Source organism: Chanodichthys erythropterus, chromosome 16 (assembly GCF_024489055.1).
Source record: "Chanodichthys erythropterus isolate Z2021 chromosome 16, ASM2448905v1, whole genome shotgun sequence".
Taxonomy (NCBI): domain Eukaryota; kingdom Metazoa; phylum Chordata; class Actinopteri; order Cypriniformes; family Xenocyprididae; genus Chanodichthys; species Chanodichthys erythropterus.
Window position 1 is genome coordinate 20,229,311 of NC_090236.1, and position 19,761 is coordinate 20,249,071.

Here is a 19,761-nt window from a genome sequence, read left to right on the forward strand (position 1 = left end):
TGAGGCTCCCTCAGGACATGCCATTCATTCTTTATGTATCTCCTTTCTCATCTGGTCTTCTTTTTAATAGTATTATTGAGATTTTCAGCATCAGCAGCAACCTTTTAGTTTCCCATGTGAAGCAGCATAAAAAGAGTACTTATAGAAATAACATACTTTAAAAGAATATACTTGTGTGCAAACTGAATGTAATGTTTTCAGACACTTGATTGCATGTTTGTTACAATAACATAACATGTATGATAGTTTAAATATATATTACATGGAATTAGTTGAACTTAAGGGTGGATTTTGACCCACTTAAGTAGGACTTAAGTATATGTGTAATTTTATAATTACTTTTATTACCTTTAAAATATAGTTAAAGTGTACTTCTGAATGTAATGACAAGCATTTATTACTGGTATGTTATGTACTTTGTGCTTTAAAGTAAAATGTACTTTTATTGTTACATTATTACTATGTGCGCTTTTTAAAAGTGTACTTAAGTATGTTAAGAAAAATAGTTATGAAAGTGTACTCTCATGCAAGTACAATTAAGTTGCCATTTATTTCTTTAGTATTATATTATCTGCACATGCATTTTTTTTTTTTTTTTTTTTTTAAACAAAGGTTTGCATTTTTTATGCTTATAGCATCTGGACTTTACCCAATACAGTATATCATGTGTAAAGTCACTTGGTGGAGCCTAACTATGAAAACTACAGGAACAATATCTAACAGATGGACTACCATGGCATGCACTGTGTCACATAAAACAGCCACAAGAAAATGCATGGCATTTAAGGTGGTCCTGCATGACTGATGGGAGCAAGCGTGCATAACTAGACGTCCACAACTATCAATGACAAAAGAAACACGCAAGTCCACTTTCCTTTAGCTAATAGTAGCCAGTTGCCTTTGCCAGTTTGTAATTCTCGGTATATGGTGCCATTTGTCTGCCCATACTTGATGTAATTATCTTTTTATTTGATATACTTACTTAACACTGTTTAGTACAGTGTGTAAAACAATTTTTTTTATTTATTAAAATAAAATATTGTTGTTGTTGTTTTCATCAGAATATCAGATAATAATGTTTTCAATACAATTTATAGTAGTTTTGTCCCCTAAAACCATCCTGCATGTCTTGTTCAACCTTATGTTGTGACTTTCCACCTTTAACAACAATATATTTAGAGATCATATAATTTATAATTTATGTAAATTAAATAATCTAAGCATTTTATAAAATACTGTATATGAAGTCCAAACTTACTATGTTTGAAATAATGTGATTTATGAATAAATTATGTGCAAGGCTATAACCACATAATATTTTAAGATATAAGTCATTATCATATTTGTCGACCACTAGTATAAATACTGGGGTGCGTCCTCTAATGTCTCTGACAGTTATAGCCCTGGTACTTTGGGTCTAAGAGCGGGAAAAGGCACAAATGCCACAGTTTCCTGAAAATGGGCCCTTTACAGTTTCCAAAAGCTTTCAGTTGTGCAAACTCAATTTAAACGGAATCAATTTTAAATGGTGTCTCTGAGAGAGGAAACTATATTAGCATATAAAACATTTCACTGATTATGACTTTAAAGTGCTTATTAGATTAGTTTGGTGTATATGGGTTTGCCTCCAGGAATGCACATTTGTAGAGCCCTAAATAAATAAAATAAAATAAACCAAACACAATTCTGAAGTCTTTTGATTTAATATTTGTGTATGCCAATAAATTTGTCACTTATATGGTTATTTTACTAGCTAAATCATAACATACATTATAGTCTGTGTTGAAATTACTGTCATTTTGCAATTTCAGTTTCCTTTGTTATTGTATTCAGATTTTGTCTAAAGTTTATGCTCAAATATATTCACAGTATGTGCACTAGCATTTGTACATGCTTGTATGCACATTTGTATACCACATGTTGAATCATCAGTGATGTAAGAGAAGGTTGTAAATCATGTGCATTGTATACAATCTGTGTGTATGCTGCTGCAGTAAACCCATATTTAGGAAGCAAAATGGCCTTATCAATCCTTCTTCAAAAGAGACCACAAATCAAGCAAACCTGAATGCTAGGGGAAAAGATTGATTGCTGGTCCATGAGAACGTAAACAACAACAAATGTATGATTCATAAACCCAAGATACACACAAATTTGTTCATCTACTAGTACACAGTATCAAACAGACACATATTCCCTGTGTTGGACAGAAATGGGGCTAGGGTCAGGTTTGCTGTTTTTACTTCGTCATCCTTATGCAAGTTAACGTTTAACTGGAGGCCCAAAGCTTTTTGATTTAAGTTTATTGGAAGTCTGCTTTGACTTCAACAGAACTGACAAATTTTTATTTTTAGACCTCAGGTTGTGAGGGTCATGACAAAGGTTTATTTAGTTGTAGGGATCAGCGTCTTATAAAATCATCTGTTTTCTTTGGCTCACTCACTGGTTTTTGAGGCAGTTGAAAAACATTGACTGTGATTAAAAATTCAGAGGCATCGTCACCCCATTCTGAGTCTCAGCTTAAATAGAATGCACAGGGAGAAAAAATAATCTTTCAGGAAAATAGGAATAAATCTCACTGCCATATGGCAGTGGACAGCAGTATAGTTATAGCTAATAGTTAGTTTTGTGTTTTGAAGAGTAGGACACTGGAGAGATATAGTATGAAGTCAGAGCTAATGATATTAGCAGCCGTAGCCCAATGACTCCACACACACACAACGGTCTTGGGTAACCTTTATTCTTATTGGATTTTTTGGTCCATCATTGGTAAATGGAGGGTTATTTTGTCATAGTGACCACAGTGTGTCAAATCTAGTGGAAACTACTCTTTAATCTAAAAGGGCAAGCAGCCACTTGAATTTCAAAAGAATGGTAAAATATAAATGGTGTTGCATCATCTCATCGTAAAAATATCATTTTCCTTTCCTTATTATCATTTAAAAGTTCTTTATTAGTGGTGTTTGCTAAGGCAAGCATCAGTTTGACTATTGTCCAGGCTTAAGTATGTATTAGTATGGTAGTTTGCTATTCCAAATACAGCCCAAGTGTTCCTCATTCTAGCCGTGCATCCCACGCCCCACAGCTTCTTTTGATTGGTCCACTGTTCAGAAACTGACATATATTAGTTGTGTTGCATTGCATGTCAAAAGCTGAACTTCTTTTAACTTGACAAAAAGTGCACTTAAAAAGTACATCCCTCATGTGCAAGATGCTGATAAAGCAGAGAGTGCCGGTGTGGCAGTCTTTCGAGTCGTGACGCGGCAGTCATTCTTAAAATTTTTGTTGTTGTTGTTGCAATTTTCTGTAACTTTCAAGCTCCAAAAACAATTAAATTATTCAATATCTTCTGAATTCATTACATTTTTTATGTGAAAAACAGAACTGTAAATTGTCAATTTCATTGTCAAAATGGGCAAACCTCAGTTGTCCTCCCAAGTAACAATCTCGTAGAAACATCGCTCATGGCCTAATGGGGACATGACCCACTGCCACCAATGAGCCACTGGTGGGGACGAAGGTGACAACTCAGCTCCGGGCCATCATAACCCCATTCCTCAGTCCTTTTCTCGGACTAGAGCTTTCGCCCCACTCCTGGGGATCCGGGAAGAGACGTCACGGACCCAAGAAAAGTCCCCACTACTTCCAAGCCTTTGTCCTGACTATCCTGCCAAGAGGAGGAGAGAACTCGCTGGAGGCCCAGCCCCCAAACACCGCATCCTGCATTATTTTCCCTTTGTTCCTGCAGGCAACATATGCAATGTTCAGGTTTCTGTTTGTTCAATAAAAACACAAACACCCTCACAGTATGTGCTGTTTCTTCCTCATACTATTGATATTGTTACTCTCCCTGCCTCAGAGCAGCGCAGAGCCACAGTCTGTGCCTGTTATGGCCTCCCAGTGTTTTTTTGATATGCCGGCAGCCCTCTGCCGCCCACGGCACCATCCGCAGGGGAGCTGCAGCCAGTTTATCCTCCGCGAGCCATTTCCACACCAGCACATCTAGTCTCGCCAGGGCAAGGTGCCAGTCTGACAACTGAATTCCTCACAAGAAGCGAAGGCTTCAACTCGGTTCAGTTTGCATCGATTTGAGACCACTTCGGGAGGGTCGAGATGGATCTGTTTGTGACGAGTGAGAACACACACTGCCAGCTGTTCTTTTTGCTATCTCACTCGCTGCTGATGCTCTGAACGAGAGCCAGACTTTACGCATTCCCTCCGGTAAAGATTTTGCCTCTGGTGTTATGCAAAAGGGAGGAGCGAGTGTCAGTGATCCTCATTGCCCCAAACTGGCTAAATCAGCCTTGGTTTCCGGACATGAGGGAGAAGCTTGTGGCTCCCCTTTGTCAAATTCCCCTAAGGAGAGACCTGCTGTCTCAAGCAAACACCCCAGCCCGAAGTTTTTGAGCTTTCATGTGTGGTTGCTTCAGGGGTCTTAGAGGGACTAAGCGCCCTGCCTCCCCTGTGCTTGACATGCTCATGTCAAGCACACGACAGTCTTGTGCTCCTTCTACTAAGCGTCTACTATAAACTGGTGCTGTGTACTATAAATGGTGCTGTGATAATAATATTGACCCGGCGAGCTGTCCCGTGTCAGCTGTTTTACATTTTCTGCAGCATAAGCTGGATAACGAGAGCCTACTGTCCAGACTAAAAGTTTATGTAGCCGCTTTTGCCTCATTTCATTCCCCGGTCAACGGGCAATCTATCAGGAGGCACGTGCTGGGGATCAGAATTCTCAAGGTGATGATACACGGGGCAACTTTTTGAGCAATGTTGCCGGGCAATATTGCCGAGCAACGTTTCTTGGGCACTTTCTCACTGAGAATGAGCAACAAATATATATCTGGATACGTTAGATCAGTCGTGGGAAATTTTTTGAGATCCTCCAATCAGAATGTTAGCAGCCGATCACGTGACCGGTTCAGAGATTTCAGAAAAAATTAAAACAAGATGGCGGCCTCTCAGCGGCAGTGGAGCGGAGAAAAGGAGTGTGAACTTTTATCTTTTTACGCTAGTAAGTTGTCATGCGTCAACCCAAAACAGGGAATTTACCTCATATATTGCTTAAAATACCAACAACTGTCCGAAAGTAGCTAGTGTGTGTATGCTGTAATGAAGCTATTGAATGATTTAAGTTAAATACTAAAAAGACGGGATTTTTCAACGTCTGTAGTAGCGTAGGCTGTAGGGCGTTTGACATTTGAATAGCTTTTGATGCGATCGACGCGGGTTCGAATCCACCTTTTGCTGAACTCACTCTTCTCCCTTTTCCTGTCACAAATCAGATCGAAAAGGCATTTATTTTTAATAAAATTAAGAAAATATTTGAAAGGTTGAAATAAAGTGCCTAACAAGTGTTTATAATAAAGTATTTATTGAGTTGGCAATAGATTTGCTCCTATCTGATTAGTTGCTGCCAACTGTCTGTTGCCCTAATTAGTTGCCCTGTGTCTCATCAGCTTGGCCGTTGACGTCAACATTGCCCAGCAACATTGCTCAAAAAGTTGCCCCGTGTATCATCACCTTTAGAGGGGCAAGGAGATTACATTCATTACGCCCACCTTTGGTGCTGCCGTGGGATCTAGCAGAAAGAAGCTCTCTCTCAAAACTGCTCTGCATCTTGCCCTTGCTTCCGCCAAGCGCATAGGAGATTTGCATGCATTTTCAGTGGATGGGGATTGTCTTCGCTTTGAACGTGGTAACTGCAGTGTCACTCTCCGGCCAAGACTAGGCTATGTGTCTAAGTCTCTTTCTACCTCCTTTAAAGCACAGGTCATTTTTTTGCCTGTTTTGTCTTCCGAGCCGTTGACCTCGCGTGATGCCGATGCTCAGAGCGCTGCTTGCCATGTCAGGGCTTTGCGGATTTATATTGACCACTCTGCTATCTTTCGACAGTCTGACCAGCTCTTTGTATGCTATGGTGGCTGTACTAAGTGACGAGCGAGCAGTTTCCAAGCAGAGGCTTTCTTATTGGTTATTGGACACTATTGCTTTGGCTTATGCAATCCAGGGACAGGACTTCCCTTTCAACGTCAGAGCTCATTTTATGAGAGCTGTGGCCTCTTCATGGGTCTGGTCTAAAGGCACATCTATTCGGGATATATGTTTTGCACCTAGCTGGTCTTCACAGAACGCTTCTGGGCACAGTTTGATAGCTGTTCTCTGTGTTTATTGTTATGTTTACATGGCACTATCATGCTTACTGTTGTTATATCTGCCCTGTGTTCAGTGCAGCTGCTCATTTATTCTGATCAGATATGCTAATATGGTACACCTAAACTGACGGTTCATTGGCCTAGCTTTACCTATCAGCTGCAAGCTCTCCTAGCGATGTTGCTATTGGTCTCACAGCAGGATTGTATACCGTTCCCACAGCATACTACGCAATGTGAGTGAACACTCTCAAAAGGTAACATCTCTGGTTACAATCGTAACCTCAGTTATCTGAAAGGTGGGAATGAGACATTGCGTAGGCTGCTGTGCTCACTGCTTAATCAACTGTGCAAGCGTTCAGGCATTTGTCACTCTCACCGCATTATATACTGCCCGCAAGCTCATCAATATTTGCATGTGATTTGCATAATTAGCGACAATTAGCCAGTTTATTTTACTGCCGTTATTCAATGAGATTTCAGGAGTTCAGAGAAACATGCTCTTTTCCCATAGCATAGCTATGCATTGTCTCATTCCGCCTCTCAGGGAACCGAGGTTACGATAGTAACCAGAGACGTTTTGTATGAGGTACAGAGCAGAATTTATCTTTAGAAGTTATTATTCACTGACAATGTTATAGAATGGTGCAGGTGACATTAGTACCCGATGAGACTTTTCCTATGGGTTTTTATAAAGAGGTTTTTCAATTTATGAGTAAAATAAAGTCTGTGGTAAACATAACTTGACAATACTTTGACGTTTTGTTCTACATTGTAAACTGGACACACAACCTAAACTGCCTTATGTAGTTACTTATTAAAAATGTACGTTTTCAAAAATCCTTGATTCTGATTGATCAATAGCTGTGTGATCAATCACTGCAACACACTAAGTTGGGTAGAACAACACATGCTAAGTGCAACACACTTAGCAGCCACCCTTAGCAACATAAATCCAGTGTTAGTGTCAGTTCTGGCAGGTCACGTCAGTCAAGCTCACATCAGTTGACTTCCAGGTGACCCGCATTAACCTATAGGAATACTACGCCTATCACAGCATCCATATATAAGCTCCTCAGTATTATCAGTAGCTATCACATTTCTCAGGAGCTAATTACCCTCCTCCATCCCCAGCTCCTCCTCTCGTTAGTCAGGATTTGGCCTTATGATTCCCTGATGAATAGTCAGGGACTATTTTTTCCTGCTTAAGGAAGGTTTCTAGTGATTTTACTTCATGAAAGCTGCGTATATATACATATATTTGATTTAATATTTGTGTATATGGAATAACCATTTTATAAAAGCAATAACCCAAGAAGTTGTGGTTTACTGTGAATTTATAACAGCTAAGGGCCGTTGTTAGGCACACCGCAGAGTGGAGTAATAATAGTGACTTATAAGCAGATTTAATTTAGGCTTTTACTCGCATTTAAACCTTGATCAGTGAACATAAACAGATGCTCAACCGAACATGAATGACACGAGAACAAACCTCTTCTGGAAGCTCAAACGTGCTACATAACACATGAGAATGAACCTCATTAGTTACACAGCACTTTTGAGCTGTTCATCATAAAAACCGATCGAGTCTCTTCAGAAAATTTGGACTTAACTGCTCAATTCATATGGATTAGTTTTTCAATCTTTATATGGAATTTTTGAAGCATCAATGATCAAATTGTAAAGGCAGTCAATGGAGGGACAGAAAGCTCTCAGATTTCATTAAAAAGATACATTTTACTAGATTGCTGCACCAAATTTTTCTTGTAAATGGAAAGTTTGAAAAACATTTTTCAAAGCCAACATGAATATAAAGACAAATAACAATATTGAATTTGGCGTAAGTGTTGGCATAAGTAGATTTTCAAAAGATTTTCTAAATTTTATTTATCGTGGTCAGTCTTATTAGGGCCCAAGCACCGATTGTGTGAGGACCCTATTGTAATTGCTCAGTATATTATTCTTCTCTGAAATTAATCGCATTTTTGAGGGCCTAAACATGCTCAAAGGAGCGCATCAAATGCGCAAGCAAGAATCTCTCCGCTCACAGGCAGATTCCCTTCTCGCACAAAACTGGATGTGCACTCTCTCTCGCTTAGATATTATATATGCGTGCTCAAACTTTGAATCTAGAATTGGATTCTCTCCCGGATGTAATGTTGCCAGAAGCGCAACATGATAGTGTGAGCATTGGGGACCCACTGACAGAAAAAAAATTAATCGACCAAGTTTGCCAACTAATGTAAATCAATATACACATAGCATAATAGTAGTAAATGTATGTCTCACACGTGTCCCGCATTGTCCCACAAAATCACATCTATTGTCCTGCAACAGATCAATAGCCAGGTGGTCACCCTAGTGAGAGGGCCCTTTCTGCTTGCAGCTTTAATTTGTCATTGAACCTTTATCATGCTCCAGTCCAAAAACTCTTTTGACAGATAATGTTGATGCATGATGTGAAAATAAATGAAATTTTGTGATATTATTTGTGCATTTCAACCATTTATTTACTTATAAAGACAGCGCTGGGATTTATAAAGGTCTATATGAGGTCACCATCATCCTGTTTAATGTTCAACAGCCTGACAGGAGGGGGCATATAAAAGAAGTTCAAAACTGGGGATGTTTTACTCTAGTGAGGACCATAGCAGTCTTAGCGTCAAACAACCATGTTGCTGCTTTTAATGATGATCCTTCTGGTTTCGTCTCAGTCTCATTCCTTCCTTACAGAAACCACCTTGCCTGAACATCAGACGGAAACTCGGTTAAACTTTGCAGCTTTGGACGAAGTTAGGCTTTTGGCAAACGGCCTCCTACAGCTGGGCCATAGCCTGAGGGACTTTGTACAGAATACCAAGAACCAGATCAATAATATTTTCCAAAAGCTCAATATCTTCGACAAATCCTTCTACCAACTTTCTTTGCTGACCAGCGAAATTAAGGAGGAGGAGGAAGAACTGAAGAAGACCACTGTGATCTTAAAGGCAAATAATGAGGAAATAAAGGGTCTGTCACTGGAAATCAATTCTAAAGTGGAAGATATTATAAAAGAGAGGAATCATCTGAGGAGACAGGTGGGAGGCTTGGAGGAGAAGTTAAGTGGTCTGTCCCAGAGTTTGCTCTCAGCTGAGCAGGTTGCAGAAATCTCCACACTCAAGGTATGACCAAATCAGTAAAGTTTTGGATGTCTTTTATGAACTTGCTCACATGCAAACAAGCAAGAGGATTTATATATAGGTGTCACACCTAACATCTAAATCATCTTGCTTGTTTTCATTTCCTGCGAGTAAAGAGTTGTCTGATATTTATTCAGGTTTCACAATATAAGATCACAATCTTTTTCAATGCATGATTGTGAAGTTTAATTGAACCGGCCACATGTTTTCCATGTGTTGAAGTGGAATTTAAAAAGGCAGGAAAGAGGGATTTACTCACTTTCATTAAAAAATAAATAAATAAATAAATCCTACAATAACACAAGATTTCATTACTCCACATTTTGGACAAAACATTCATTTTTACAACATTCTATTGAACAAAATTATTTTGTCCTTGTTACAGTGTATTTAATGTATAATAAAAATAAGAATACAATACAAAAAAGTCAAGACAACGAAGACAAAAGTCAAGACAAAAATATTCAACTTACAAAGATATTCTTTTAAAAAGAAAACATTAAGCATTTTATAGAGGGTGGTAATAATTTAGATCACTGGTTCACTTGACCCTAAAAGTTTAGGAACCAGCTAATTAGGCTTTTATGGGAAATGTGTTCTCCTCCCATGGTCAAAAATATGATTTATATAGTAAAATGTATATTATTATATTACATGTAGAAAAACGGAAAAGGCACTGGTAATTTGCTGCCAGTAAATTTTCTTTCAAGTTAAAAACACCACACAAAAATACAATGTTTTTTTGAACACAACATAATACAATGCATAATTCAAAATATGGGGAAAACTCTTGTGAAAAATCAATACGGAAAATGTATTCACATTAACATGGTACGTATATTGCAATAGGTATACATTCTATAATTCATGCATTAATTCAATCCCAATTTGATTTGCTACATCACTACAAATTTAGGAATTGAATTCATTGAATTCATGTTGTTATTAGGAGATAATCCACACCCAGGAAAAGAGCATCACAGATCTGCTGAAGGCTGTGAATGAGCAAAGTGAGCAGCTCAACAACCAAAGGACCAAGATCAACGGCCTGGAAAATAAAGTACAGTATTAAGATGCCATTTAAGATAATTATATAGCTATGATATGTGCTGTCAGCGTGTAACCAATCCTGCACAGTGGCTTGTTGAAGACAATTTTCATTCAGAAGACAATATAATGGGCAAAAATATCCCATAGACCTACAGTAAACAGATACGGGATTTGGAAACTCCCTTAAGGCCTGTTCACACCAAGAGCAATAACCATATTAGCATCCACACCAACACACAATAACACTCTGTTTGTTATAAGCTTGCCCTGCAGTTGTCATATTAAAGTTGGCATGAAATGAAATGGTCTTTTCTTCCCTAATATACATATATTCCCTGATATACAGTATATATGAGTGAAATGGCTACTTGAACAAGATGATAAATGTAGGATGGGACTTGATTTTATCTGTCAGGAATTGATTGGATGGTTGTGGTTTGCTATTGCTGTCATGTGACAGGTTGTCCCACCCTTCCAACAGTAAACATCATCAGAGAAGAGATGAGCTGCAAGAGCGAAGTTTTTTTAATTAAAGGTTACGAGGGCACATGAATAATAATAATAATAATAATAATAATAATAATAATAATGTAAAAAAAAATGGTATGTGCACAAATAAATCATTTATAGTAAATACTGCAATATTCCATAAAAATATGAATCTGCTATTCTCATAGAATGAGAATGATGATTAAAACTTCATAGTTTATGTTATAGTTACTGTCCTTGGAGTGAAGGGCCTTCATGAAGTTTTATGAGTAATTCTGTGTTTTCAATTGTTATCTAGCTCAGCATCCAGGAAACTGCTGAAAAGAACCGCCAAACCAACAGCCTCTCAGGATACCTTCCATACTTCACATCTGATGGGAGCTTCTCAAGCAGTAGGGGATGCAGGAATGATTGGCTTTGAAAAATGTTACTGCATCTGTTCAGTTGTATACCAATTGTACATTGTTATAGATCTTCCAAAACACTGCGGCGAGGTCTTCAGCCGAGGACAGAAATTCAGCAGCCTGTATGCTATTAAACCATACGAGTCAGAAACCTTTCTTGTAAATTGTGAATTCACCGAGGGTAAGAATAAAGCATATTTTCATTCTTACATCTCTGAATTCTTAAAACCGCCAGAGGTGTTTCCCTTTCCGCCAAAAAGACTCATTATACTTTGAGATGATAATCACGTACTGGTCTGTTATCCACAGAGGGAGCGTTCACTGTCATCCAGCGCAGACATGACAGCTCTGTAGACTTTGACCAGTCCTGGGAGAAGTATGAGGATGGATTTGGAGACTTCAGCAGTGAGTTAAATTGAGGATGTTATGCACATAAACTTGAGTAAATGTGTTCAGTCTGTGATTATAGTGTGGAGCACAATGGAGTGCTCTGTGTTTGGTGTTTTAGCATCACATTTTACTACATAATTTCACAGTATGTCCAATTTTACCAGCATTCCACTTTTATAATGTTGCCTTCCTTGTCCTAATCTGTTCTCACGAGAAATCCAGGCATAACATCTTTCACAATACTTACTGAATAAATATAGTATCTAGTCATGAATGTGGTTGCAGCCATTGTGTCAAAGTATGTTTGAAAATCATACTTATAAATTGAATGAATAAGTAAAAATTTCCCTCAATAATGTAATTACTTTGCTGTTTCTTTGTAATCATTTGTGGTCCCACTTTATATTAAGTGGCCTTAACTACTATGTACTTAAATATAAAATAAGTACAATGCAATGCAATGCAAACTTATTGGGTTCATATTGAATTGCAAAACACTTTTTCTGCTATTGAATTGAGATACGGATAAGGTTAGGGAAAGCTTTGGTGGTATAAGTAGGTTTAAGGGTAGGGGTAAGGTGTAAGGGATGGGTCAACAGTTTAATTATAAATGTAATTATAGAAATTAATTACAAATGTAATTACATCCAGGTGTTTTTCAAATATAAGTACAATGTAAAACCATGTATGTACACAATAAGTGCATTGTATCAGATCATTAATTTAAATGTAAGTACACAGTATTTAAGGCCACTTAATATAAAGTGGGACCTTATTTGTTACTTTTTTTAGCAGTTTCTGAGTGAAAATGGTTTCAAAGTAAATCCAACTCTATTAGCATTGAAAAGAAATTCCGCATTTTCTCAGAATAATAAATATTGCATGTAAATTTGCTTATACAAATTTTAAAATAATAATTTTTAATAGTTTTATCAAACTATATTATAGCATTATTAAAAAGAATGTTTATCAAGAACATGTTAAATGGTTAGTTCACCCAAAAATGAAAATTCTGTCATTTATTACTCACCCTCTTGTTGTTCCACACCCGTAAGACCTTCGTTAATCTTCTGAACACAAATTAAGGTATTTTTGTTGAAATCCGATGGCTCTGTGTGACCTCCATAGCCAGCAATGACATTTCCTCTCTTAAGATCCATTAATGTACTAAAAACATATTTAAATTCATGTGAGTACAGTGGTTCAATATTATAAAGTGAAGAGAATATTTTTGGTGCACCATAAAAACAAAATAATGACTTTCAGGAAGCTTCGGAGCGTTATGAATCTTTTGTGTCGAATCATGATTCGGATCGTGTGTCAAACTCCCAAACTGCTGAAATCACGTGACTTTGGTGCTCTGAACAGCTGATTCGACACGCTGATTCATTATGCTCCGATGCTTCCTGAAGCAGTGTTTTGAAATCGGCCATCACTAAATAAGTCGTTATTTTGTTTTTTTGGTGCACCAAAAATATTCTCGTCGCTTTATAATATTAATATTGAGCCACTGTGCTCACATGAACTGATTTAAATATGTTTTTAGTACCTTTATGGATCTTGAGAGAGGAAATGTCATTGCTCCCTATGAAGGCCTCACTGAGCCATCGGATTTCAACTAAAATATCTTAATTTGTGCTCAGAAGATTAACGAAGGTCTTACAGGTGTGGAACGGCATGAGGGTGAGTAATTAATGACAGAATTTTAACTTTTGGAGTGAACTAACCCTTTAAATAACACTTATTGTAAATGATCTCACATCATATATATTATGCTATTGGAATACTATAATATCCTAAAGTAATATTTCAATTTCTAATACTAAAGTACAGAGAGCTGTCTCAGATGTCTGTGTTTGATAGGTGAGTTCTGGCTGGGGCTGAAGAAGATCTATGCCATTGCCCGTCAGGGACATTCTCTCCTGCACATCCAGATAGAGGACTGGAGAAAGGAGAAGCATTTCATGGCTTATCAGTATATCCTGGAGGATGCTGCCTCCAACTACACCATCCATCTGAAGCTGCAGTCGGCTGAATCCAGCTCTGCTGTGGATGAACTCACTGGCTTCAGGTTCTCCACTAAAGACCACAATGATGGAAACCATGATCCAAACTGTGCCCAAGATTACACAGGTATAGTACATGAGATCATTTACAGACCTGCCAGCTAACAAAAATATGTTCCAAGAACATTTCTCTAACATTCCTATTAAGTTATAAAACGTTATTTTTGAATGTTTAAAATGTGCATTTTTTTAAGTGTTTTAAAAGCGTTTTTTTTTTTTCATTGATATACAAACATTAAGGGAAACATTGTGTAAACGTATAGGCTACATTCTGTAGTAACAATTTAAAAAATGTTCGACAAACATCCAACTAAAGCGTTTCAGATTTTCAGTAACACTTTATTTTAATGTGTCCTTGTTACATATGTTACGTGTAGTTACTATAGTAATAACCATAAGTTAGGCATAATTACATCCAACTAACCCTAAACTAAACACTAATCCTACCCTGACCCCATAGTAAGTACATGTACTTAATTAAAATTATATAATTACATGGTATAATTACATGTATAATTACATGGTAATAGGACACATTAAAATAAAGTGTAACCATTTTCAAATGAACGATGATTTTCAAATGAACAGTGAACAACTATTTTTCATGAATGTTGTACAGGCTATAAATAATGTTTTTTTAATGTATGTTTTATGTTTTTTATTAAGAACATGAATAAAGACCTGATAACTTCGAACGAATGTTCTATTGATGCTACTGGAAGAACGTTTGTTCATAACTTTGAGAGCACCTTGCCAGAACGTTCTGAGAATGTCCACTTTTAGCTGGCCTTCCATGCCTTTTTCATTGAGTGATGCTGTGCAAAACTAATATATCAAGTACCTGCATTGCCTGTTCCTGTGTCAAAAGAGCCTATTTTGATAAAATCCCAGTGTTTTTGCATAATATGCTTTTGTGTGCATGGAAATTGCAAACTAAATTTGTATTTCTGTACACGACTGCTGCTGTTTCCTTTAGGTGGGTGGTGGTTTAGCATTTGTGGCGACATTAACCTGAATGGCAAGTGTATTCAGAGCAGACCTCGTAAAAAGGGAACCCAGTGGAAACCTGGCAGGGGAACCACCAGCTTCAAGGCCTCAAAAATCTCCATTAGTCATCTCACAAAGCCACAAACCCCTTAATATCAACAGTATGTGCAGAAACACAGTATGGGATTATCAGAGCTCCAATACACATTCATGCTGTATACTGGTTTTTACAAAGTAACCTTTTAATAGACATGGCAATGTTTGTTGAGTATGCACATATAAATAAATATGATGAAGTAAAAAAGTAAAAATGTGACATTTACATTATAATTAGGCCACTGGACTCCATATGATTCAGTTTCTCCACCAGTCATCTTAATTACATTGCAATGAGTCCAAACATGTAGGAAACCTCTCATTTAACCTTGTGAGAGCCAGTTTCATCCACGTGTTTAAGTGAGTCACATTGACTTCAAGATGTCATCAGCTGCACAGCATGTCATTTGCTATTTTTGAACTACTTCCAATAATTATTTTCTATTCATTATTTTATTATAACATTAAATTCAAAATTATATTTCAATTAAAGTATTTAAATGAATTAGATGGCTTTGCATTTGCTGTTTTTTAACATCTTGTCTATATATGAGAGAGAGAGAGAGAACAAGGATGTGCATAGCTGAAGCAACATCGCCCTCTTCTGAACATTGCCAATAATTGCAGTAAAAATAATCAGCAAAAGTTAAACAACTACAACACAGTTGTCAAACTGTGATCAAACCACATGTGATCAAAACCCAGCTCAGAGTGCACAGGTGCACTTATTGTTGATATCAACAATGAATGTAAGCAATTTGAGAGGGAGAGGAAGAAGAGCATATGTAAGAGAGGACAAAAAAAAAAAAAAGAGCAAGGTGTGGAGAGTGTGGTTAAGCCTGGATCTGAGTCACCAGAGGCTTTTTACCTTTTCCTGCAGGGACAACATTGCCTTTGATGTGGACAAAGTCTCAGGCTGGACCCAACATGAAGATGTGATACTGAGGCAGAATGAATCTCTCATTGTCCTTGATTTTGCAGTTGCACAACTTTTTTTGAGTGTACAGTAACATACTTTTTTTTATTCTTTGACCTTTTGGGCTTTTGCCGTTGGACTACTGCATAAAGTGAAGTGCTGAATATACAGACATTCAATACTATACAATATTCAATACAATACTTGCAGTACATATAGTATACAACATTTTCAGCTTACTACAGTTTTTCTCGATTGTTAACACACTATGGCCCAATTCATTCATTCATTTCTAGAAACAAAGACACGTTTCTCAAAACGTTTAACACATTTCACACACAATTTTCTCAATGTTTTATGCAAACCAATACACAAAAAGTGCCCTCATTTTGCACAGGTTTAACCATGTTATCATTACCCCTCTACTGCAAACATGTTGATGATCATTTTTTGCTTAATTTGGGAAACTTTTATTGATAAATAAAATCTAAAATATGTTTTAAAAATATATCCAAAATATTTTTTTCATTGCCTCAGGGCATCGTTGTGCAACAATGGTATAGAATCATAGAGAAATTGGTCATAAGAGTGCTCAGAGAGCAATGCAAAATCAATTTTTTTTTTAAATGTCAAGAAATCATAAAAAGGGAAAAACTCTTGAAAGACATTGATAGATTGAATTTGATACATGCATAGGTTTGTATCATGTAATGTGTCATGTCATATAATTTCACTCTGTATGAAACTTCAAAAAGCAGTTATTCTCTATTCTCTATATTCTATTTCTGCTGTGAAATAGAGGTGTATGTTACAGTTTTTGCACATCACTTTGGGTGTTTTCCTTCACACCCAGGAACCCTGCATCGTCCCTTCTTATAACACATTATTGCCAATGTGAGGTATTGTCCAAAACATCCTGACATCCAGACACCGTCATATACACACACACACACACACACACACACACACACACACACACACACACACACACACACACACACACACACTTATTTTTATGTACAGTTGATGTTATTTTAAATAAGATTACTTAAGCAAATAATCTTACCTTCTTCTCACACCATGTGCTCCTGTGACCATGTGCCAGAACAGGACGTCCCACCTTCATATGGTGCTTGATAGTGACTCCCACACCTTACTGAACTGTTCTTTGATACTTTTTTGACCTTTCTAATTGGTTGTAATAATTTAAAGAAAAACACAGTACTAAACAAAGGGCTTAAGAAAACTTTCCGTTGCCTGAGGGCAATGCTGTCCTGTAGAGGGTTAAGAAAACACAAACACAAAACAAACTCAAGTCACGCTGTGAACTCAATACCACACCTTTATCCATGAGTAAACATGAAATAGCAAAACTGATGACACATAATCAGAATGTCAGGATAATAAGAATAGGGTCACAGGGGATTATGTGCTTTGGAAAATAAATCCTAGTGGTGGAAGACAAAGAGAAAGAGGAAGAGGAAAAGGAAGAGGAGGGGAAAAGAAAAATGAAGGGGACAGGGCAAAAGAAATTTGTTCCTGATAAAATACACTGCTAAAAAAAATGAAAGCAACACTTTTTAATCAGAGAATAGCATCAAGTCAGTTAAACTACTGGGATAATGATCTGGTTAGTTACAGGTGCGTCTCAATAAATTAGAATGAAAAAGTAATTTTTTTTAATGTAATTTAATTCAAAAAGTAAAACTTAAATATATTCTAGATTTATTAGACATAAAGTAAAATATTTCCAGACTTTTTTGTTTTCATTTCGAAGATTACAGCTTGTAGCTCATCAAAATAAAAAATAAAAAATCAGTATCTCAAATTATTAGAATATTTCATTTCAAGATCTATTAAATTACCATTCATAGGGTATAATTACTGGGTTTAGGTCAGTAATCGCAACAGCAGTCATGGGGAAGTCTGCTGACTTGACAGTTGTCCAGAAGACGATCATCAAGACCCTCTACAATGAGGGTAAGCCACCGAGGGTCATTGCTGAAAGAGCTGGCTGTTTTGCAGAGTGCTGTGCCAAAGCATATTGATGGAAAGTTGACTGGAAGGAAAAAGTGTGGTAGGAAAAGATGTACAAGTGAAAGGAATGACCGCAGGCTTGAGAAGACTGTCAGGCGAAGCCGATTTAATAACTTAGGAGAGCTTCAAAAGGAGTGGACTGAAGCTGGAGTCAGTGCATCAAGAGCCACCACACACAGACGTCTTCAGGAAATGGGCTACAACTGTCACATTCCATGTACAAAGCAACTTCTGAACCAAAGACAAGGTCAGAAGTGTCTTACCTGGGCTAAGAACTGGACTGTTGCTCAGTGGTCCAAAGTCCTCTTTTCAGATGAAAGTAAATTTTGCATTTCATTTGGAAATCAAGGTCCCAGAGTCTGGAGGAAGAGCGGAGAGGCACAGAAACCATGTTGCTTGAAGTCCAGTGTGAAGTTTCCACAGTCAGTGATGATTTGGGCTGCCATGTCATCTGCTGGTGTTGGTCCACTGTGTTTTCTGAAGTCCACAGTCAACGCAACCATCTACCAGGAAATTTTAGAGAACTTCATGCTTCCTTCTGCTGACAAGCTTTATGGAGATGCTGATTTCATTTTCCAGCAGGATTTGGCACCTGCCCACACTGCCAAAGGTACCAAAAGCTGGTTCAATGACCATGGTGTTACTGTGCTTGATTGGCTGGCAAGATCAAACTCGCCTGACCCAAACCCCATAGAGAATCTATGGGGTATTGTCAAGAGGAAGATGAGAGACACCAGACCCAACAATGCAGATGACCTGAAGGCTGCTATAAAAGCAACCTGGGCATCCATTACACCTGAGCAGTGTCACAGGCTGATTGCTTCCATGCATTGATGCAATAATTCATGCAAAAGGAGGCCCAACCAAGTATTGAGTGCATAGAAATGAACATACTTTTCAGAAGCCTGACATTTCTGTTTAAAATATACTTTTTTATTGATTTTTGATTATTGCTTTTTTTAAGTATTCTAATTTATTGCGTGCATTTGTGGGTTTTTGTTAAATGTGAGCCAAAATCATCACAATTAAAAGAACCAAAGACTTAAAGTAATTCACTCTGTGTGCATTGAATTTATTTAATACACAAGTTCCACAATTTGAGTTGAATTACTGAAATAAATGAACTTTTCCCGTGACATTCTAATTCGTTGAGATTCACCTGTAAGTAGCAGAGGAGGTTGTTAATCAGTTTCAGCTGCTTTGGTTTTAATGAAATTAACAACAGGTGCACTAGATGGGCAACAATGAGACGACCCCCAAAACAGGAATGGTTTTACAGGTGGAGGCCACTGACATTTGTTTCCCTACTCATCTTTTTTGACTGTTTTTCACTAGTTTTGCATTTGTCTAGGGTCAGTGTCACTACTGGTAGCATGAGGTGATACCTGGACCCTACAGAGGTTGCACAGGCAGTCCAACTCCTCCAGTATGGCACATCAATACGTGCCATTGCCAGAAGGTTTGTTGTGTCACCCAGCACACTCTCAAGAGCATGGAGGAGATTCCAGGAGACAGGCAGTTACTCTAGGAGAGCTGGAAAGGGCCGTAGAAGGTCCTTAACCCATCAGCAGATCAGAAACAGACTTCATGAGGGTGGCCTGAGGGCCCAACGTACCTCTAGTGGGCCCTGTGCTCACTGCCCGGCACCATGGAGCTCGATTGGCATTTGCAATTGAACACCAGAATTGGCAGGTCCATCACTGGTGCCCTGTGCTTTTCACAGATGAGAGCAGGTTTACCCTGAGCACATGTGACAGACGTGAAAGGGTCTGGAGAAGCCGTGGAGAACGTTATGCTACCTATAACATTGTTCAGCATGACCGGTTTGGTGGTGGGTCAGTGATGGTCAGGTGAGGCATGTCCAGGGAGGGGCTCAAAGACGACCCTACGCTGGTGCAGTGGGTCCTGGGTTCCTCCTGGTGCATGACAATGCCTGGCCTCATGTGGCGAGAGTATGCAGGCAGTTCCTGGAGGATGATGGAACTGATACCA

General features: G+C 37.9%; 1 protein-coding gene across 3 annotated transcripts; it reads left to right on the forward strand.

Moving 5' to 3' along the window:
* The first annotated feature begins 8,809 nt into the window (after positions 1-8,809).
* On the forward strand, positions 8,810-16,079 carry LOC137003450 (angiopoietin-related protein 3-like). 3 transcript variants are annotated; one of them, XM_067363614.1, is made up of 7 exons: positions 8,810-9,316; positions 10,284-10,394; positions 11,172-11,265; positions 11,345-11,458; positions 11,587-11,682; positions 13,531-13,800; positions 15,697-16,079. In XM_067363614.1, exons 1-7 carry the CDS (start codon positions 8,828-8,830, stop codon positions 15,753-15,755), a joined length of 1,233 nt encoding a protein of 410 aa, XP_067219715.1. In that variant the 5' UTR covers positions 8,810-8,827; the 3' UTR covers positions 15,756-16,079. The 3 variants fall into 3 exon arrangements, with proteins under 3 accessions (XP_067219715.1, XP_067219714.1, XP_067219716.1); XM_067363613.1 differs by lacking the exon at positions 15,697-16,079 and adding an exon at positions 14,710-15,011; XM_067363615.1 differs by lacking the exon at positions 15,697-16,079 and adding an exon at positions 14,400-14,521.
* The last annotated feature ends 3,682 nt before the right edge of the window (positions 16,080-19,761 follow it).